Source organism: Meleagris gallopavo, chromosome 1, assembly GCF_000146605.3.
Source record: "Meleagris gallopavo isolate NT-WF06-2002-E0010 breed Aviagen turkey brand Nicholas breeding stock chromosome 1, Turkey_5.1, whole genome shotgun sequence".
Classification (NCBI taxonomy): Eukaryota; Metazoa; Chordata; class Aves; order Galliformes; family Phasianidae; genus Meleagris; species Meleagris gallopavo.
The window spans coordinates 176,706,339-176,729,178 of record NC_015011.2 but is presented as its reverse complement, the minus strand read 5'-3'; the positions used below and the strand labels follow the sequence as shown (position 1 = coordinate 176,729,178).

General features: G+C 37.6%; 1 protein-coding gene across 1 annotated transcript in view; it reads left to right on the top strand.

Moving 5' to 3' along the window:
* Positions 1–283: 283 nt before the first annotated feature.
* Positions 284–22,840, top strand: part of LOC104917594 (probable ATP-dependent RNA helicase DDX10) — a 42,026-nt gene continuing 19,469 nt past the window's right edge. Inside the window, exons 1-4 of the mRNA XM_031552072.1 lie at positions 284–383; positions 9,101–9,188; positions 14,200–14,288; positions 19,218–19,677. Coding sequence (XP_031407932.1) covers positions 337–383; positions 9,101–9,188; positions 14,200–14,288; positions 19,218–19,677 — 684 coding nt within the window. The 5' untranslated portion in view covers positions 284–336. The remainder of the gene's footprint in view (positions 384–9,100; positions 9,189–14,199; positions 14,289–19,217; positions 19,678–22,840) is intronic.

Sequence of the window (22,840 nt, the reverse complement as noted above, 5' to 3'; positions counted from 1 at the left end):
AGATCTTGTATTTGATCAAGTGTCATTTGATTACCACAGAAATATTTCTAATCTAGGAAAGAATAAGATCCTCTGCTCTGAATTTGTGTCTTAGACCCAGACATATAGAACTCAAGGTGTAATTTTGAAACCACATGGAGATAGTAACAAGTCATTTAACTGGTTTGGCTTTTCCCTTTTTGGAGTGAGGATGATTGTCTGATCTTTGGGCTACTAATAAGGAAGCAAGTGTAATTCTGATAAGTTGTTGAAAACCTTTTTTTCCCCCCCCTTTGGATCAGGTACAAAGAAGGTGGTGAAGCTTTGTTAGTACTGCTGCCCTCAGAAGAAAAAGGCATGGTAGAACAACTGGCGCAGAGGAAAGTACCTGTCAATGAAATAAAGTAAGTGACTAATGGCTCATCTGTTCCTCAGGTAGTGTGTTGTGAGTATGGCAACAGTGATGAAGTCAAATGCTTGATTTGCTTGGAATTGGACAAACAAGAGAGATGACCTGTTTCTGATACTATTAAAGAAGAAAAGACCTTGAGAGGTTACCTATTCCACCCCTTTTGTTGAAGATGGGATCAGCCATACAAATTACTTACACTGAATGCCTGTCTAATTTGCCAGTGAATATCTACACCGTTTCCCCAAGTGATCTCATCTATACTCAGCAGTTCCTGTCATTAAGGCTTTTTTCTCAAGTGTCTGATAAGTCTTACAGTAAATGTATGTGAAATATTTCTTTAATCCTTTGCCAAGAACTTATGAAAAATGACGTTCTCATACTCTCAGCAACTACTTTTCATTATCGCACTATCTCCTTTTCTTTTGCAGATTAAATAATTACAGCTTCTTTAATCTTGCCTTGTAATGTTTTCCAGACCATTTATCATTCTTATTTCTCTTAGCTGGAGCTTCCTTACTTCTAGAGTATTTCTCCAGTTTGTCATGGCCTTTCTGAATCAGTTACCTGATGAACAGGAATTCTTTTTAAAAAAAGCATTACTAAATGATCATTTCTCATATTTCAGAGAATATACTAATGAAGACCTGCTCTGTGCTTTCCGTACCAATGAAAACTGACTTTGAACGAGGTGGGGGGGAAAAAAACCAAAGCAAAACAAACAAGCAGCTTATTTCCAATATCTGCTAAATCTGACATAATGCACCTGTAGGAAAGACAAAAGTTTTAACTGTAAAAATAATAACTAAAACACAAAAAGAAATAAATGATTTCTTCCTTAGCAGCACTATGTTTTTTTTGATGCTGTCAGCCCACTGATAAGTCAAAAGACAAAACAGAATGAGAAGGAAATGTAGGAAAAGAAGTGAAATAAAAACAGCAAATACACTGTGAGCCGACTCCATTTTGAAAACTTGTGTAGATGGGGTTACCTCATATCAAAAATGATTGAATAAATCAAGAGAAAGATGGATGAGAGATGGGAAATGTCCATACCAGTAGATAAGATTTCCAAATTTCCATACCAGTAGATAAGAACAGTTAGAACTGTTCTATTTTTGGAAAGGTATGATTTGAAGGTGAAAATATCTGAGACTGAAACGTAATTAGCTGTATGCAGAGAATCTTGGTGGAATAGTTGTTTTTAAGAATAACACAAGATAGGGTGAAACTTTAAGTGGCTATTATTACCTTAGCACTTAAACCTTTGGATTTGCTAAAAATTAACTTGTACTGTATTCTTTGAATTCTAATGTAATGATTGAAGGTAAGAAATCACTGCTACTTTTACTGTTAGATGAGATTTTTTACAGCTTACAATACAAAATTATTTGAATTAAGGAATGCAAGTGGGTGCAGTTTAGGTTTTGTCATTAGAATCTATTGAGTAAGACTTTCTTAATTTAGGTTCTTTATTGTGCATTTAATAATAGGGTGCGTTAAAATAAGCTAGGATAATGTAGTCAATTGCTACTTGATATGATAGTGGCTTAATAAACTTTAATTTGTTTTTGTAAATGGAGAGGAGGACTCGTGGTCAGCTGCGATGGAGGTGGTAAGCAAAAGTTTGGACTGATAATCATAGAATACTGCAATTTCTACTGAATCTTACTCTTCTGAGTGCACCAACCAGCTTCACAAGGCTGCAAGCTATGAGCAGGACTTCGCTAGTTGTTTTCAATGCTTACTGTCATTTTTAATGTCAAAGTTAAATATAATAATTTTAAACATCCAATGCCTGGACACGAGTTGTCATTTCTGCAGTGTGGAAAAATGTACATGTGGCACTTTGCAGATTTAAAGTTTTAAGGTGGACTGTTTCAGTTTTAGTGGTTGTACTTGCAAACTGTCCTTGCACAGAATTGCAGAATCACCGAGGTTGGAAAAGACCTTCAAGGTCATCCAGTCCAACCATCCACCCATTACCAAAAGCTCTCACTAAACCATGTCCCTCAACACAAAATTCAAACATTCCTTGAACACCTCCAGGGTCGGTGACTCCACCACCTCCCTGGGCAGCCCATTCCAGTGCCTGACCACTCTTTCAGAGAAGTAGTATTTCCTAACGTCCAGCTTGAATCTCCCCTGGTGCTGCTTGAAGTCATTTCGTCTAGTCCTATCACCGGTTACATGATAGAAGAGGCCGACCCCCAGCTCACTACAACCTTCCTCCAGATAGTTATAGAGTGCAATGAGGTCTCCCCTGAGCCTCCTCTTCTCCAGATGGAACAATCTCAGCTCCTCCAGCTGCTCCTCATAAGGCCTGTGCTCCAGACCCCTCACCAGCTTTGTTGCCCTTCTTTGAACATTCTTTGCAAGCATTACTTCTGTCTAACAGACCGACTGCAGAGCAACCAGTGAAATACATGTGGTATTTCAATGTGGTTGTCAGTTCTATGTGGAATATGCACAAATTTCAAACGTTAGACATCTTTTGATAGGACTGCAAAAACAAAGTCAAGCAGCTCCTAAAAGTCTAATTGCTGAAGTTTTCTTTTGACACTGCTGTTTGTTTAAAATAAAAAAAAAGTGGATGTGGACAACATTTGTAAGCAAAATGTCTTCACATCTGCTGTTTTCCTTTTAAGCATCGTAGCACCTTACAAGGACCAACTGTATAACCTCAACAGTCTAAGTGAATTTTTTTCTGCAAACAGCTGTTAATATTTCTTCATTTTGTTTATGTAGGGCTGTTAAAAGTCACATAATTTGTAGAATTCATGGGGTGAATCTTTCATTTTCCTAAATACCTGTTTAAAAGGCTAGAGGTTTTTTTCCTGACTTTGAATTTCATATCCAAGCTCCCTGTAGAGCCTGTTACAGTAAATCATTCTTTTCTAATCACGACAAGCTGCAAATTTACAGTTAGTGCTTTTAATGATACGTTTTTTCATTGTTAAAGCAGAGCAAGAGAAGCTAAAATATACAATAATAAATGTAATGGTATGCGAATAAGGCAGAAAGCTACTCTGAGAGTATTAAATGTTATAGGCATATTTATAATCAGTCTATAACTTTAAAGTTTTAGATGTGAACTGAAATGATTCTTGATAGTACCTTGAGATTGCTTTATTGCATGTAATTTTGTTGACTAGATAAAAGCTGCTTCTGGAGGAGTTATCCTTGCTAAATTTGTCTCTCTGGAAAATTTTACCCAAGGAAGTGCAGATCTGTAGATATCCAGTGTGAAATATTGCTAGCTTCAGTCTTAGGCAAAAAATGCAATTACTGAAAAAACCTCTGCTTTTGTGTCTCATAGTGGAGAATACTTGGATACTGATTCTATATAATAGTATTTTTAATACTTGGGAATCCATTAAAACTTGCTGCCTTCTGGAAACCATCCGTGCTGAATGAATATCCGGTTGTGTCAGTACCCCCACCTGTACGTGCTGTGCTGTGTGAGGCTGGCAGCTCTGTGCAGCCACTCACAGTCCCAGCTCTTCCTCCTCCCTCCACCTTGGAGGTAGTCCTTGCTGCACAGGAAGCCAACTTCCACGCTGAGAGCATGGAGCAAAAATTGCTGCTGCTTGGAAGCTGGGTGAAATACTGAGACTATATAATGAAATAAAACCGAACCTTCTTAAGTTTACTTTTTAAACATTACTAATACATGTGCATTAAAGATTAAAATCTGCGAGCAAAGCTTTTCTAACAAAATAGCAATATGATCTTTGTGTTGGCTCCCTTAGAGGCTTCCTTATATGAGCATTTCCTCTGGAGGGTTTGGCGTTGGATGAATTACCATCTAAATGCCCAGATGCTGTTTTTGGGAGTTCTTAAATTTAAAATAAGTAAAAGCAGGAGAAAGAAGTGTTGGTAAGATATCTGACTTACTCTGTACAGTCTTGCAAGTTTAGACCATTATTTTTCTCATGTCTATTTTTTTTTTTTCTTAGTTTAACCAGCAGCTTTCCTCTTAGATGTATTGCATACTGCTGAAATGAAGCTTCACTGCCTGTTTCCTCAGAAATCCTTACAAGGGGTGATAGGAGCAAAGTGACTAGGGCTGGAATTGACTTGCACAGCGCACAGACCCTGTGTGTGTGCTGACTGTATGGCTCAGTATCCAATTTACTGACATTGTGCTGTTTAGCATTGTTTGTATGTTTCTCATTTTCTCTAAAATGGATGTTTTATCAGCTGGTTCGCACAGTTTCATAGAATCATAGACTGGTTTGGGTTAAAAGGGACCTTTAAGATCATCTAGTTCCAACCCCCTGCTATAGGCATGGACTCCTCCCTCTACTCCAGGTTGCTTGAGTTTCAAAGGTGTGTTGCTTTTAAATATGTATGTTACATGTTTGAAAGAATAATTTTGTATGTTTTTTAAAAATAAATCAATACAGATTTTCTAGACAGACGTTGCGTTGAAAGAAGGAAAGTGCAGACGTTTCTGTGGATGAGAATCTGCTGAGGCCTGTTGTGTAGTGTCTGTGCTGACAGCATATTCGTCAGTAAAGCTATGCACAGCTGTATCTAAAGCAGAGTACTTATAACCCAGTGAGTGGTAAAGGGAAAGCATCTTGTTTTAGGGAATCATTTGGCAGCATGGTGTTTTTGGTGGTGATTTAATTGTTTTGATTAAATTGCACTTTAGGGAAGATGGAGAAGACAGAGTATCTACTTAGAGCAGTGCTTGTATCCTGATATTAAAAGTGAAGGAAAGAAAAGGAAAACAAGAATGAGTGTTGGCCAGAAAACTCATAGAGCGCTGTCAGATATGGTCGTAAGATGGAACTAGCTGAAATCATGTGTATATCATGACATAGTCAGAAGTGGCCATTTGGCCATTTATGCAGCTGCTGGGCAAAACTGCAGCTCTAGAAAGTTATATTACTTTTTAATTATAAATTGAGTACATACAGAGTAAGAGAAGGAAAAACAACCTAGTTAAAATGACAGACAGTGCAATAAATTCCTCTCCTGTGCTTTTGGTAGTGGATTCTAGCTTGCTGATTCTTAATTGCTCAGGCAAGCTCACACTTTAAGTGTTTGGATTTATTAGGTTTGTCTCCCCACATAGTTACATGTCTATAGTTATTGTAAGGAGTTTCATTTGTTTGGAATGAAATAACATACAAATTCATTAAAACCAAAATCCACTGACTAGCTTTTGTACTTTTGGAATCCCACCATAAGAAGAAGACAGCAGTGGTTGATTCTCTTGATGCAGATGGAGAGAAGAGCATCCAGAGTTACAACTTCTTTTTCAGGATTGCACATTGACTCATTCATTAACAAATGCATAACCGCAGAATGTGCTTGGGGCAACGTGCACTTTTTTAAACATTGCTTAGATTTACACTACAATATATTATCTTTTAACTTAAACAAAAATCAGTTTGCATTCAAAAAATTGTTATAGCCTGCCTGAGATTATTGTCTTTTGTGCCTGAAGCCCCAGTGCCATATTGTATCCTGAAAGTAATGGATCATACTCTTATGATTGACAAATTATTGTAGAAAGTGATGAGTAGCAGCGGGCCAGGTGGGAACTGGATCTTGCTCTGCATTTCAGCATTGTGTCAGTCATAGCCATAGCAGCTCCACGGCTGGTTTTGCCTTACTTTCATATTTCGTGCAGATCAGACACGTCCAGTGTGTGGGCTGCGTGCATCCCGGCTGCAGCCGTCCTGAGCTGTCGTGGTGCTGGCTCTTCTCACTGTGGGGCCCGGCCTGGCCATGGACACACACCCATTGCTCAGCCGCAGCTGAATGTTGATGTGTGATTGGCATTGGGGGCTGTAAGCAGGCATGGAGACAGGAAAAGAGCAATGCTAACTTCAGTTATGGCAGATAATTGCATGCATTGTGGTACACTGGCTAAACACAGTCCTGTGAACAGTAAAAAATATGCCACTGCACTTTCTATTTTGATAAGGGAAATTGGGAATAGTTTGCAAAAAAAAAAAAGATCAATTTTTTGTTTTCTTTCGTTGTATTTCTAACTCCATTCTCAGTTGACGTGAATACATGACCTGTGAATTTTCAGATGGAACGCACAGAGATGCAATCAGATACTCAACTCAATGATGTCCCTTTACCAGGCTTTTATAAACTCTCTCTCACCACTGAGATACCCCTCACTTCACAATCACACCTTGTTCACGTCAGCGTTTTGTGGCTGTGAGAACATGCTAAGAACTGCAGCCACTTCCATCAAACCAGACATTGATGCATTCGTTTCACAAAAACAAGATTAAATATCCCACTAGTTTTATTTTCTTGTTGATTTTTTTTTAGGGTTTAATTAAAAATGTTTTATTTATATACATTAACTATTATTTTATATGCGGCCTGAGACAATTCCTCTTCACTCACTGTGACCCAGGCAGGCCAAAAGGTTGGATGCTCGTGATGCAGACAGTGTTTCCCTAGCTTCTGAGAATATGAAACTGCTGGATGTTTTGCCAACATCAAGAGAAGACATTTGCTACTTCTTTCATATTCTTAAAGCCAGTTATAGTATGAAGGATAATCAAATTGATTAGTCATGTTTTGCTTCTAAGCTGTGTTGGCTATTATGTGTTTGCTTGTTTTCTTTAGGTGCTTACAAATCAATTTTTCAGTATCAAGTGCAGCAAAAGCACTGCTCTTTTTTTTTTTTTTGTCACCTTTGAAGATGAGCACTATGTTTACCTGCCCCGTCTCGTAGATCTTCATCTCTCAATGAGCTGTCTAGAATAGATGTGACTCTGTCCCTAACTGCTCTTTCTTGCTATTGCCAAGTTTCTTTTCACCCTGTGGGTTTATCTAAGTGCCTCTTAACCCATGATTTCTGGTTCTGGCATGAGCTTGGTCTGCACTGTAACTGCTGGTGGCTGTGTGATGGCACCTGCAGCTTTAAGTGAAGATCAGGAGGGGAAAAATTTCAGTGTATGTCATCTCTTAGTAATTTTCCTGTAACTTACCAGTAATTCAGTAGCAGTAATCCCAGTTTTTGGGATTATTAAGTGTTAATTTTAAGGTTTATTGTTGATTATTCTTGTGCTTTCTTCTTCATTATACCTCATTTTGTGCTTGCATTCCTTTATCCCAGGGTACTTGTGATGGTTTTTATACTTGTATTTACTTGAATCTTTCCTTTTGAGTTTCAGGTCACTGTGAACCTCTTGATTTCATCTAGTTAGATTTTTTATTCTTCTTGTATTTTGTCTGCCTCAATGTGGTGTATTTTGCACTTGTACCTTCTAATGTAACTCAGTATCACTTTAGTCACTGCTTTTATTTTGCTCTTCTACCATTTTTCCTTTGTTAGGATCATGAATGTTTTCACTGTTACCTTCTCATTCTTGTTTGATAGAACAATTTCTGTTTACTTTTTCTGTGTTTGGTATCTTATGTGTATTTCATCTGCACCGCATTTCAAGGACTCGTTGGTCACTTTGTGTCTCGTTGAGTTTTTCATGCCTCTTGATTTCTGTCTTACATTTTTACATGTTTGGAGTGAGCTTTTACATATTCGACTGGGCTTTCACTATTGGATCTTTAATAGAAACTGCAGCCAAACAGTTCTTATGTCCACTGCAGTCTTCTGCTCTCTGTTTCTGATAGACATAGGAAATATAAGTAATGACATAGGAAATATAAGTAGTGAATGAATAAAGCTTTGCTGTCTTAAATGGTTAATTGGTAGCACTTCCAGCCCAATTTTTAATGGCTTTTTTTCATGTTTCACAATCTCAATAGTTTATGTTACCAAAGAAATTACTGTAAGATATTTCTTGCCTAATATTTTAATCACAGTCATGTTTTCTCAACTGAAATATGTGAACTAACCCTTTTTTTTTTTTTTTGGTTTCCTTAAGTAAAAACTGTGTGTTGTTGCACAGCATAGGATGATGTTGCACTCAGCAGCAAGATTCATTGTGAGAAATATGATGACTGTGATAGAGCACCTTTTTTAACATCTGCTGGAGGGGTACTCTTCTACCATGTTTGGTAGCTTGTATGAAATGCTCAAGTGGCACTAGCAGGTCACAAGTTGGAAGAAGGCAAGCAGACATCTGGGCAAATAAACTTTGGAATCGGAAAAATATCAGTCGAATAAATGTAAAAAGTCCTGAGTTTATGAGAAGACTTGTATAACTCCTTACCAGCTCTAATGTCTTTTTCTGTAATATAGTAGCTGTTCTCTATTTTCCTGATTGATATCTTGAGGAGATCTTAAATCTGTTTAATCTGAACGTTCTTTGTTTTTGCTCATCTGCCTGTTGCAGAGAAGTTAATTTCATTATTCCCAAGGCGATGGATCTTTTTTTATCTTTCAAAAGTGCTGAGAATTTCCCTGGGAACGTTATTATCTCAGTGTAAAGTAGTCCTATGATTCATTGGGCTTTTTTTTTTTCCTCAGCATTTTTATAAATTCCAGAAGTATTTTAATGATGATTTTGGCTTTGGAGAAGGTTTCACGTCCTTCACCAAAAACTGTAGCTGAATAAAAAGTCTAAGCTCCTGTTTCTTTCTTCTGTATTATTCGTCTAGAGAGTGTGTGCTTCATCCTTAATATGGTTCCACTGTAAACTTTTCAGAGTGGTGATAGGTCTGTGCATATTAAAGTGATGCAGAAAACATGAAGATACTCTTGAGAACTTAATATTTGTTATTTGTTATAATTGCTACAACAAACTTTTTTTTTTTTGTTAATAGAATTAATCCTGAGAAGATTACAGACATCCAGAAGAGGATGCAAGCTTTCTTAGCTCAAGATCAGGAATTAAAAGAGAAAGCTCAAAGGGTAAGTAGTCATCTGCAGCTTCTTGAGGCATGCCAGTTAAATAGAACTGCTGTTAGAATAATTGGCCTGCAGGAATGACCTAGCAGCAGTGTTTAGAATTGCTAAATTTTTCTCATGCTTTACAACATGACATCAGTAGAAAGAATAATCATGTTTTAGCAAGTGGTGGTACATAATAAAATCTTTTAGGTCACTTTGTTGTACATATAGGTGACATTTAAAGAGCATTACCAAAGGCCAGATGATCAGAAATTTGGAAATGCCAAAGTCTGAGGAATACAAGAAAAGCAGAGATTCTGGATTAGTGTTGGAAACTATTCGTTTATCTGAACCAGCATGGGAACAGATGACACATGAAAGGATTCTACTGAATCTGAGCAATAGAGTAAAATGAGAATGGGATTGTGACCAGGAGTTGTAGTCTTTCTGTGGAAAGCAAGTTGTAATATTTCAGACTGTAAAGGCAAGGTTGCAGCTTGTGGAATGTCAACATAAGCTTCCTCATGTTGCACAGGCCAAGTGCACTGGTGACAAATTATGATCATTGGCAGCTGCCACGGGAAGTTGTAATTACACACATTTACATCAAAACTGGTAGAGCAGCTGATTGAAGAAGGTTGAGAATAGGGGGAAGCCAGCATTATCTTTCTTGGAATGAAAATGCTAACAAGTCTTTCTGTTTCTGGCTTTGTGGTTTTTTTAAGATCTCTTAATAGAAAGAGAAAGATCTTTCTGAATTGAACAACAGAAAATAATGGGAAAGCTTCAAAATAGCGCAAGAACAAAATCAAACATGGGGCTGTCTGTCAAGGTCGCAAATAAGATCTTTGACTAATTTTGAAAATTGTAAATTGTAATTTCATTACCATTTTAAGCAATTTTTGTTGCAATTTTTCATTTATGGCTAATAAATCACTATCACCTTGCAGGCAAACTGTGTATATGTTCAGTTTTTGAGAATCTTAAAATATGGACAAGTGGTTTGTCATAGGTATTCCTCCTTAATAAGATTTGAGTGTTCAAACAGTCTATAGTGTCCTCCAATATTCATACATATTAATGTGAATAAAATAGTAGTGATAATGTAGCTGAAATCTTGACCTCAGATTCTTAACTGAAATGTTCAGTTTGTCAAAAAATGGGTCTTGTGCCTGTCTGTTGGAAGCTTCTAGGTTCTTGATGTTTATAAGAAATAAATTCTCCTTGAGAACCAGAGTGGATGAGACAGCAGTGCAGTGGTATAGCTGTGCACAGAAATTCAGGTAGGATGTATTTTACTGTGTTGGGGGCATGAGATCTAAATCATTGTGTCCTGCGTTTTGGAGGCTGAAAGCAAAAATCCTGTTGAGAAGCATACTTAAAAGGGATAGAATTAAATTCTTGGTTACTAATTGCTTTAAGGAATTTTGCAGTTCATTTTGTGGTTTGTGTACTGTTGATTGGAATGAGACAGAGTGAATCAGACTGATGTCCTTTGCAGCATCTATAGTTCTCATGGACTCATGCCACCTTCTGCTATTCTTTTAATTTTGGTGTTAGATCACCTAGTTCTGTGAAAGAGTTAAAAAATACATGTTTCTGCTAACTTGAATTTTTTGTATAGGAGGAGATGTGGACACCAGAATGATATTTGTCCACTGAATTCTCCATCTCTCCTGCAGGGGCTTGCTGGGTGCTCTGGCAACATAATCAGTTACAGTTCAGGATTCCAGTCAAGCTCCGTTACTTTGAGTTCTGTCAAAACAGCACATAAATTGATCTTTTTCTTAATGTTTAAAACAGTTATCCAAGAAACACATTAATAAAATAAAACTACAGATGTGGCAGATTAATACAGCACTTGATGTGTTTTCTTTTTCTAGTAGTTCTGCTAGTCAGAACCATTTTTTTTAGCTTCTCCTGTGATACAGCTGTGATATGTTTCTGATGCTCAGCATTAATGTTATCCATGAGGGTATGATTTAATTCATGTGATAGTATTTTTGTAACATTTGGTTGCAGTAAAAAACAAAAACCAGCAAACCATCACAAAAGTTAAATCAAAACAGTAGAAAAAGCAGTGGATAATATAAAATGATAAAAGAGAAGGAATAGAGCTCCTACTGACAAAATTCATCTTCCCTCAGCTCTCCGGTCTGGATGCGGAGATGTGACCAAATCTTAAAAGAATTGAATGAAATTCAGAAGAATGGACAGTGTTTTAGAACTTGAAGTGAAGGCACTGAAATTAAATCAGAATTTGGATTAAGTTGCCACAGTTTTGAAGAAGCTATTTGCTTTTCCTGTACTTAATTCTTCTTAAAATTAAGTAGAATAAAGTAAAATTTCTCTTCTGTTACACACACACGCGCACACACACCCCAGATATAAGTTTATATATATATTTATATGTATGTATAACCTTTCTATTTTGCATTAAGGCTTATTGGAAGTGTTCAGTGTGTGTGAAATAGCAAGTGAGGTCAGCGGAAGGCTTGAGTCATCACCATCCCTGGATGTGTTTAAAATCCGTTTGGATGTGGTGCTCAGGGACATGATTTAGCAGAGGGTTGTTAGACTTAGGGTAGTATGGTCAGGTTGTGGTTGGACTCAATGATCTTTAAGGTCTTTCCCAGCCTGAGCAATTCTGTGCTTCTTTATTACTACTGAATTATCTTTGAAGCCTCTTATCTGAATGAGATGCTAATTTATTTGAATGTAGAGCAATACAAACCTGAATCCAGTCTGTGAGAAAGCTGAAAAAAATTGTTTTGGGTATCAAAGGGCTGAACCCTGATAGTTGATAAACATTACGACATAATGCATTTGTTTGGCTCATTCTCAGTTGTGGTAGAATCATGGCATGCTTTAGGCAGGAAGTGACCTTAAGGCCCACCCAGTTTCACCCCCCTGCCACAGCAGGGCTGTCCCCCACCAGCTGAGGCTGCTCGGGGTCCCATCCAACCAGGCCTTTAAGGCCACCAGGGATGGGGCACCACAGCTCTCTGGGCAGCTGTGCTACCGCCTCATTGCACTCTGAATGAAGAATTTTTATTAACATCTAATCTAAGTATCCCCTTACAAAGGCTTGGTACATACACAAAAGATGTGTTCTTTCCACCCCTTATTGATAATTTGTTAATTTCTAGACTGTGTGTATCAAAGAAATACTAGTAAAGTAAGTTACCCAAAAGACACAATGAGATTTCTGCTCTGTGGGTGCAGTGACCCACGTAGACCTTACAATCTGTAGGTATTGCAACTTTCAGATTCACAGAAAAGGTAGTTTTTGTTTAACACAATTTTTTCCATCTGTCACTACAGAGAAAGAAGGGACTGTCATTTCTTTTTGCTGTCACTTGCTAGACAGCAGTAGATTAATGAGATCTGCCAACTTTTACATCTCTTTCTGTAGATTTCTAGTTATCTTGGTAAAACATTTAATAATTTAATGTGAGAACACAAGTATTTTATTCTATACCTTATTATTGATAGTAGCTGAGATGGGATGTGATAAAATCTTCCAGCCCAAGAATTAATTGAGAGATGATCAGGCTATGAAGCTACCTGAAAACCTCAGCATTTGGAAAAGCAGACAAGTAAAAGAAAGCTTCTCTAACCAAGTGTAGGACAGCTTGAAAAGCATCTCTCTTAGCTCTTTACTTCTTACTTCCACTGGCCAAGGAAAGAAGTATGACATTGTGACTGCTTAATCTACAGCCTCATAGTTCTCATGTCTGGTGAAGTTTTTGCCTGGAGCATTTCAAGAACACCCATAAAAGCTTGGTGCTTCAGACTTTTGTTTCTCTCCTCTGTCTCAGGTTAACAACAAGTAGAAACTTTTAAAATTCCACTTGAATTACCAAGGCAAAAGTTTTCTCTGACAAGAGTGTAGGTAGCAGAACGGGGTGTGTTTGTAGTGTACTTGAATAAAACTGTGTGCTAGTTTAATTAGCTGTTGGTTCTAGTGCTTGCTGGTTTAAAAGAAAAAAAATATTGTAGTAGTATGTATCTAACCACAGGAGGCCAGCTCAGAATTCTGCTAGTGCATAAGGAAAGCAGTAGATGGCTAATTTAACAACCAACTGCTACTTTGGAACAAATGATACAATTTATTGATGAATGAATGTTAACTTATCAGAACATCACCTGCTTTTGCTGCGGGAAAGAGTGGTGAAATTCTACGAAGCAATTTTGTATTATTTTATTACAATTGGAATAGGAATAAAACTGTATATAGAGCTATCAGTGGTGACAGAAGTGCTAATTTCAAGAGATAGGCAGAAATATACTACATAAAATAAAGGTGAATGCTAAAAGAAGAGCAGGAATCTGTCCTTTGGAGAAGGGCGGAGGGAAAAATACAGCAGAAGATCAGATTGTCCTGTTAAGTGATGTTTCCAGTTTTCCTGGTGAGCATCATGGATTTATAGCAATGTCAAGCTTGGGCTCATAGTGGTAAATGTCTTGTAGCGAATTTATGCTGACCAGTTGAGCTGCGTTCGTCGACTGCAAGTGTATGATTAGCTGGTGGCAAAGGCAAGGTGATATGAATTATCCTGGGCTGTAGTGAAAGACAGCTACATTGAGTTGAATTGCTTTGTTAGCCAGCGGCTACAGTTAAGGCACTTCAGACTGATAGTACCTTAGTCTCTTTTTGTTTCCATGTGATCCAGTTGTCAGAATAGAGGAACATCATTTAGAAATTCAGGAACAGAGGAAAAAAAATAATGTCAGCAATGTTTCTTTTTTGGCTAAGTTGCTGTATTTGCTTCCTAGTGAAAATAAAAGGGCACGCTACTGGCAAATTCAGCCTATTCGTGTGCTTTAATGAAATATTTGAATATTTGAAGTTGTATCATTTCAGTAGCAGTAAATTTTGACTGATGGATATAAGGTAAAAGAACTTCAGCCTGAAATCCATTTAGACTGAAATTCTATTTCTGTTTAGAGAATGATATAATGGTAATTTTGTGTGTCGGTAATTGAATGAAAAACTTCTTTTTAAAAAATACTTTTATTTTCTTTTCAGTGTTTTGTATCCTACTTGCGTTCAGTTTACTTAATGAAGAACAAGGAAGTATTTGATGTTTTCAAATTGCCTCTAGCAGAATATGCCCTGTAAGTATGGCAGAAAATATGGAAAGTGAAAAGTATAAAAAGAAGCCTCAATGTGTATTATAGCTTTAAAAAGCTTGTTTAACTGTTGACACACAAAATTGGAAAGTTTCTTGTATTCATGTTTCCATGTTTATGCAGTGCTCTTTCCTATTTTAAAAGATATTTTAAGTAGGAATGATGTGTAAAAACCTCTACAAAGAGGGATGAATTGTACAGCAGAAGGTACAATAAAAGACAGAGCTTGCTGAGTAAAAGGATAGAGAACAAATAATTCTTGTTCAGGTACATCCTCAAACCACGTAGCTACATGCTGGCTATTATTTAATGAGAAATTGAGATATTAGCAGTCCAGTTTTGGGTGTGAAAGAAACATTGTTCCCTGGATGTAAATTACTTTTCAGAAGATACTTAGGGCTTGGTAAAGATGAAGCACTTCTTCACTGGTCTGAATAGTGTGTATTTTACTATAGAAGCTTTTGTGCATATTTTCCACATTTTCTTATGGGAGGGAAATTAATTTTGACAGTTTGACATTAAAGATGACAACCATCTGAGGTTGTTTTAAAATGTGAAGCTTTGAAACAATCTCAGGGGACATGGGGTAGTCAGAAGGGAACAGGAGGGTGATCAAAGATGCATAATGAATTGATTTTATGTGTCTCTGGAATTATAACAGAGAAGACCTAAGTCTTCAAACTTGTTAGTACATGGCATAATGAACTAAAATGTGACAAATTACTCGACTGTGGAACACCTGGTCTTCCTGGTGCTATGCTTCAATTACACAATTTTGTTTTTTTTTTTTTTAGGTAATAAACCTGTTATAAAATATGCTTTGCGGACTAGGAGTTTTTAAGACAACTAGGAAAAATTTCAGCAATTTCATTACATCTATTGCCTGCCCCTTCAAATGTGTGGTTTGTCAGTATCTTTAAAACTGAATTGTGGGTCTTGCTGTGCTGAATGATAGAAGATGAGGACTGAAAGGACTGATCACAAAAACTTACCCAGTATTTTAACAAGCCTACTAACAGATGGTGGTAGTGATGAAGTCTAGGAATCCAGTATCTCTTTCTGAATTTCAGCATTTAGTATCAGATATTTATGTAGACAGAATAGTCTACAATTCTTGTTGGCCATCTGAGCCAGGATTTGACCCTCCATGAAAGACAACTCTAATCTGAACTCAGCCAAGTTACTAATATGTCATTGCTGTGATAAAATGGAAATAACTGGGCAGTTTTTGGACTATATGGAAGCATAATCAAAAAGTCAGAAGATAACACATTTAAGAGATAATTTGGAGATTCTGCTCTGAGCAGTTGGATCTCTTCTTTCCCTCTTTCCAGACCATAAGGCTTGCTTACATACACCCTGCAGCCCTCTGCCTTTCCATTCACTGCACATGCCATAGCACACTGAGTCTCCTCGAAAGTATTTCAGCCTTTCTTCAGAGACTTACTGCTAGCCTGATAGATGTTACTTGGCTAAAAATCCGATAGAAAAAACATGCTCACTCAGGTTTGCATTTCAGTATGTCAGATCTCTGTTGCTCTTTTACCTGGCTTGTCTGTGCACTGAGATTGTTTTCAGTGCTGCTGACAGAGTCTGCAAAAAAGCAGTGGTCTTTTTTATGCATCTGTGTGTATATCTATGCATATAGGTAGATAACTCTGATAGTAATGCCTCCAATTTATTTCCATGGAAACTGCAACAGACACAAAGAGCACAATAACACTGTCTGATAGAGCAAATTCACAGCTACAAGACACTGTTTTTCAGCATAGCCACCACAATTAGCTATGCATTTTTGCCAGCTATGAACAAGAGCCTGCATGCCCTGCTCCTCGAACTCTGCACCAGTGGAGGTGACCCCCCGATTTCACCCCTTATACCTAAGTATTCCAGAGATATTGTGACCTTTGAGCTATGATACATTAGTATTGTATCCAATATCTTCTCAATACAAATTGCTATCAAGAATAATTTACTGGAGGAAGACTTAATCAGACCTGTGACCAGAGCCAGCCTTCAGGTTTCACGAAGGAGAACATCCACACTACATAAAAGAGAATTTGTGTTTTCATTGCAAAAACCAGTGTTGAAAATGTAAGTGAAGGTAAACAAATAAGAGAGAAAAGGAATAGTAAGTCACTCTGGCCTCCTGGTTAGGAGTCAAGGTAAAAAGGAGGTGGGGAGATATTTATTTTTTTCTTCTTAGGCTATCTAACACTAGCACATTTCAATCTGGGGGAGTATCTTAAGTCAAGTCTGCTGGATTTAGGTTAGTCACTGCTCTAAGGAGCTGCTAAGGAAGTAATTTCCTGTTTTCCTTGTGATTTCCAGGAGGAATGCAGCATATTTTTCTGTTTATCTCTTCACTGATACACAGAGAATAAAGAAAGCAGGCTGAAGCCAAGTTGTTTGGGAAATATCTGATGCACACAATTTCGTACCCAGATGAATATACCATTGTTGCTTACAGATCAGTGTTACAGAACAGCAGTTATCTGCAGGTGCTGTCAGACCTGAAGTGCGTGATACTAGAATGCACAGTCATCTCTCTAAACCTGTCTGTCCTGTCACTGACCAGAGAAATAGCCACTCCACTGCAGCTATAGCCTTGATCCTAATGATGTGGTCGGGACAGAGGGTCTGATTTGTTTTCCTGCTCTGGCTGCTGTCAACAAGCACAAAGCTGCCCAGTGTTCTGCAGACAGTGCCACTTCTGGGTTTGCACATCTCAGCCCTTGGGTACTGCTTGGCCTTCCTTTTTGCTGTCGTTGTGCATCTTTTCTTAAACACAGGCCTCCTTTGAAATTAATGGCCTGGCCTTAATTACTTTTTCCCAGTTGGTTGCAATTCTGTAAGCAGACATAGTATTTCCCATGCTGTTACCAAGATCCTATCTAGTGATCTGTGGAATCACTAGATCTTGGATCTTTGGGTGTTTTTTCGCGTTGCTCTCCCTCAACTGCCTGTGAGATCCAGCCTTCCCTTTCTGAGCTTTCTATTGCTACTTCTGTGAGCATCTGAGCTTTCTGGTCCTGCCATGCAGTGACAGAGATGTGCTGGAGCTGAGGCCGCACAGCACAGAGCGGAGGGCACAGCCCCTCCCCCTGCCTGGCCCTGCTGGGCTCAGGGTACCCCAGGGTCTGGTTGGCCCTGTGGGCTGCCTGAGCACTGCGTCCACCAGTCCATACCTATATCCAGGGTTGTCCCAGGTGCAGAATTCAGCAGAGAAGAGTGTACTTTGTTTTTCTCAAGGCTTGGGCTGTAGGACATCAATCCAAGACAGCTTCTTTGTGGCATCATCTCTGATTCTGACCCAGAGACTCTTGATGATCCTTCTTTTTATTAGTTAAGTGTCTTGCATTTTATTTCCTTAGCGTAGACTTGAAGCTTGCTAATCAAAGAACACAGCAAAAGCAATTTTTCTGTTTATTTTGGTTATTAATCAAGCCACCTGGAAAGACTGTTAATTCAGATTTGTATCACTTCAATTGATTTGATTTCTCCTATTTTCAAGTGCTTTGTACATTCTGTCTTCTGAAAACATTTCAAAAGCTTTAAACAAATAATGCATATATTTTCTTCTGAGATTCTGGAGTATTTACTTTTTTTCAGACTATTTTAAGTCATTTTCTGAATCTATTTTACTGTAGAAGAATTCGCTGTGTTGTGCTTTTATGTGTTCCTATAATTCTGAACAAGTTTACTGATGTGGCATGCTTTGCATAAGAATTGGTGTTCTGCAGAAACAATGATAGGTTATTTACAACTGTCTTGTGTTTGAAAAAGGGCTGGAAAGAAAAGCTCATTTATATATGAAGATCTTTTAGTACATCTGAACTTCAAATTGGAAAATCAATTAAGAAATATATTCTGAAGAAACTATTGCATCTAACAATATGGGGAAACTTTCAACAGTTGTAGAATGCTTTTCTCAAAGTATTCTCAGTTTGGAAGATACTATAAAAAAGAGATGTAGTGACCTAAAATCCTCAAGTTTCTTTATGAATTCTTATAATAAAAAGTGTTTGGGGGATTTTTTGTGCACAGATTTGTCTAAGATTATCTGCTATTATTTTCTTAGCAATATTAAACCTCTCTACCTACCCCCAAGATAAGAGCTGTGTTGCTTGGCTTATGGGTCATTTCAGTTCTGGTAATTCTAGTCTTTTTCTCTAGGATGGATAGGAAAAACTGGCAAACATGAGAAATATCTGTTCACATACAGTCTTCTCCTGTTTTGCTCCTGTATAATATTTCTGATTTTTGTCTGTTTATTGTCCGCTTATATAGAGTATTCTCATGGGAATAACTGGGTTTAACAATAGTGCTGTGGCACTCAGTTATACGTGCCACAAAGCCAAGGCTTTGCTGTAGGAGTAAAGGCAGATGGGATTTCTTTTAAGGTATAAATGTCTCTCCCAGAGCTTTTCCTGGAGTTTATCTGTACTGTTTGTTCTTGTTCTTCTGATCACCACGAGATGGTAGGGATGATGTTCTGGGTGTAGTTCTAGCAGCAAAGGATACTGACTTGATCAGTGCTCAGTGTGTGACGTGACATCCGTGTATCTTCAACACCAAATTATATCAGTGTTTCTTCTGCTTATTTCATTGTAGATCACATTTGATTTGCTCTTCCCTGCAGGTTTTCATGTTCTTTGTTTTCTTGGTCTTCTCCTGTGTTATCTCAATTGTTTCATCTTCATTCCTCATTCCTCATTTTCATTTGCATCTTTCAACCTACTGTGTGCTGTTGTGTACCAGACACTATTCTCTAAATATGTTGATCAAAGTGTGTAAGTTTAAACGATCGTAACTAAAATGAAACACTTCAGCTGTTGATGAGGTCTTCTAATTTGGTAAATTTTTTTGTATTTACCTTTCAGATTAATGTATTCGCTTAATTCCATGCTTTAGGTCACTTGGTCTTGCAATGGCACCCCGTGTGAGGTTTCTTCAGAAAGTTCAGAAACAGTTGTCAGCGAAAGAGACATCTGAAGAGAGAAATCCCTTGAAAGAAACAGAGCAAAACAAAAATACCGTCTCCCCACCGAATAAGGAAGGAATGGAAGAACGCAGAATTAATTCAGGTGGAAAGTTGTCTGTTAACAGATCAGAGGAAAAGGAGAGAAGGAAAGAAACTGAACAATATCCTTCTTCCCGTGAAAGCACTGAAGAGAGTGAGTCTGAATGTGAATCAAAAGAGGCATTTGAGGAGGAGGAAAAAGAAGGTGCTTTGGCAAGCCGCGTTCCAAACACAAACTCCATGCAGTTCTTTGAAGATGATGACGATGACGATGATACTAAAGATCTTGATTTGCTGACAGTGAAACGACGGGATGTTTTTGACTTGGAATCTAAAGACAGTCCAGCGCTGGTAAGTGCACTTTACAGTAAGACTTATGAATCTTAATGATTTGATTTTGAACACCCTCTGGAAAGGAGAAAATTCTGCTCTTAGCAGTGCACTTACTTGAAGTCACGTGTGTTGCCCAGAAGTATTAGAGATCAGAATTGCTCCCAGAAGATAAGTGGTGTGACTTACGCTGTTATAATTTTGTATTCCTAGCATAAAATAATATTATTTACATAACATATATCCTTATAGTAGTTATAATTTATGAATGTGACCTGAATACTTGACAATTTTTTACAGAATTCGTGCCTATTTACTATGCTTTTACCTTCCTGCTACAACCTAGCTACAAACTTTAGTCCTAATTTTGATGATGTGATTGGGTTTGTGACACCAGGAACCAAATTGCTGCACATGATGAGCTGTTTCCTAATACTGATAGTAACAAATAATCTTTACATTAACGTAAAAGATCCAAACCATTAATGTAAAGATCTTCAAAAATTTTCCTTTCAGCAACACCTGAGCTACTAGGAATTGATCCAATATCAGAAAACAAGTGAACATTTCTTATAGAACATGATTATAAAGGCTATTAAAAATAATTATGAAGAGTTGTTATTTCCTTGATCAGGAACTATTAGCTGTACTATTGGGACTATTGGGTTACTCTGTGCTTACTATTCTGAGATAATGTTGTTTTCATTTAATCTTAAATACAATGTCTTAGTAAGGTGTTTTTTCTTTTTTTCCCTTTTCCTCCCATAAAGCACATTTGGTGTGTGTTGTGAATTTTTTGTATCCTTTCCTGGCTAGCAACTAATTCTCTGTAGAAAAGATATCCAGATAGCCATCTGCTTCAGCAAGATGTTTTTTTTAACATGCAAGGGGAGTCTCTCCTGTTAAGCAGCATACTTATTTTTTCGACTGATATTTAGATTTTTTCTTTTTCTGTGCTGTTATTTAACAGCATGGGGCACTTGTCATGAACTTTTGCTAATCAGCCCACTAACTGCATTTATAAACAGCACCCTTCCTTTAGTATTTAGTGTGCATAAAATGGTCTTAGCAGCTACCTGTGTCAAAGCTGAGCACTTGAACTCTCTGCTACCTTCAGGAGGTTGTCACAGTTTCCCATCTGTGGCCAGAAATGTGGAGGAGGATGGGTATACTTAGGGGAATAGGTTAGATTAGGGATTTTGTTTCTGTTCCTCTTGTTCTAAAACTGAATTGTGTGTCCTCTGTCTGCCCATGGCTGGCTAGTGTTAGTAGTTGACAGATCTGAGTGAACATGGCAGGAGCTTGCACGTAGGTTGCTCTGGAAGTAATGCCTCCTATTTATTTTCATGGAAACTATAGCAGGTGCAAAGAGCAAACCAGCGGCCTCCCTGCTCCTTGTACATCTTCTCCTCCAGACCATTCATCATCTTTGCAACCCTTCTTTGGACACGCTGTGATAGTTGTATATCTGTTTTATGTTCTGGTGCCCAAATTTACCTAAACGTGTCTTATTTTTTAGCTTACGGGGTTAGTGAAAAATGCAATGTTTTTATGCATAAAAAGGTCCAATAATCACAGCACGATTAACGTATACTCAGTATTATTTAATTTTTATGTTAACATTATTTAGATTATCCATTTAAAGTGCATTTAACAATATTTGGAATACTGATGTTACAAGGACTTGAAATAATCCCTGGTTAGAAACTTTGTTTTTAATACTAAATTCATGAAATTGGCTGTTGCATTTTCAGATGCATTGAGTGTACTTAAAACATTATTTGTTATAGTACTAAGATTAATCCTATGATTGGTTTATTCTTCATTCTTCTTCTTTATGCTTATCCTTCATTTTATCATCTTGTGCATACAGTCAGACTTGTCTTTTGCTACCAGATTTCCATTTTTACAGTAGAGAATGTTAAACTTCTGAATTTTTAGGTTTGCTGTGAGTCCCTTCTTTCTCTATTGTCCTTTGATTTATGGACTCATAAAGCTCTTCTAGTGAGGTACTGCCTGGTTGAAGATGGTAGTAAGTGTAAGTCTATGGACAGAGGTTTGCCTTAAATGATACTGCAGATTCGGTGGAGTTAGCCTGCAGTTTGAAAGCTGTTGCTTTGGGGAGAAATAGCTTTATCTGTCGTGAATTCTGTTTCAGCTAGTCAACTTATCTTATAATCCAGTACTGTTATTAAAAATGAGATTTTCTTATGCTTCACCGACACACAAACACTGTAAGTTGTTGAAATATTGCAACATGTCTATGTACATTTTTTTGTAAAAGCAGGAAAGAAGGTTCAATTTCCTTATGTTAGAGATTGTATAGGTCTATACCAAGTCTATACCAAGGAGCAGTGAGTGATAGCTTGTTGTAATGTACACTTAGAACATATCAAGGAAACACAGTCTGCACCAAAGCAAGGACATGATCCTCTGAAATTTCTTCTGTGATGTTGGTAAGAAAGTCTGTTACTGTACAGATAAATCAAATCTACTTTTTTTAGGTTGTATTTAGTTTTGATTTCTTTCCTTACTTTGGCTTCTTATTCTGGTAGGGATTTTATTACCTTCTGATCCATGCAGTGAGGTACACTGCTTTTTCTATAATGACGAGATTGGTCAAAATCTATTTGAAGCATCATCTTCCTTTTACCAGCTCTTCTTAACTCATATTCTTGCATGTAAATCCATGTCAAGTGTGTGACCTGGTCTCCTTGGTGCTCTTTTGGAGATGGCAGGCTAGAAGACAACAAAGGAGGCAAAAGGGAAGGGGTGAAGCTGGCTGACTCGAGGTAGTGCTGATTCCCTCAGGGATGGTCCTCTGCTTCTGCTGTAGCAGCATCTGCTATTTGAGAGAACAAAGCTGTTCCTGGGCAGCCTGCTAGAGAGGGAAAGCATTATTCCTTGGAGGCACGTTGCAGGGTTAGCATTCTGGCTGAGTAAATACCTAGGTTGTTTATTTTTTAAATTACAAGTCAATATGCTGATACACCATAAATCCTTCCCACAAAACTGGCCTTAGGTTTCTATCCTATTAACTGCATGCTTGTGTGTTTCCAGTTGAATTGAAGCAAATTACGATTTATATGAAATAAAAAACATTTGCATAGAAGTGAAGTGGGCCTACATTTGGATGTAAAGCAAAGTGCTGTAAAAGCAAAGTGTCATGAAAAAATGTCTTACG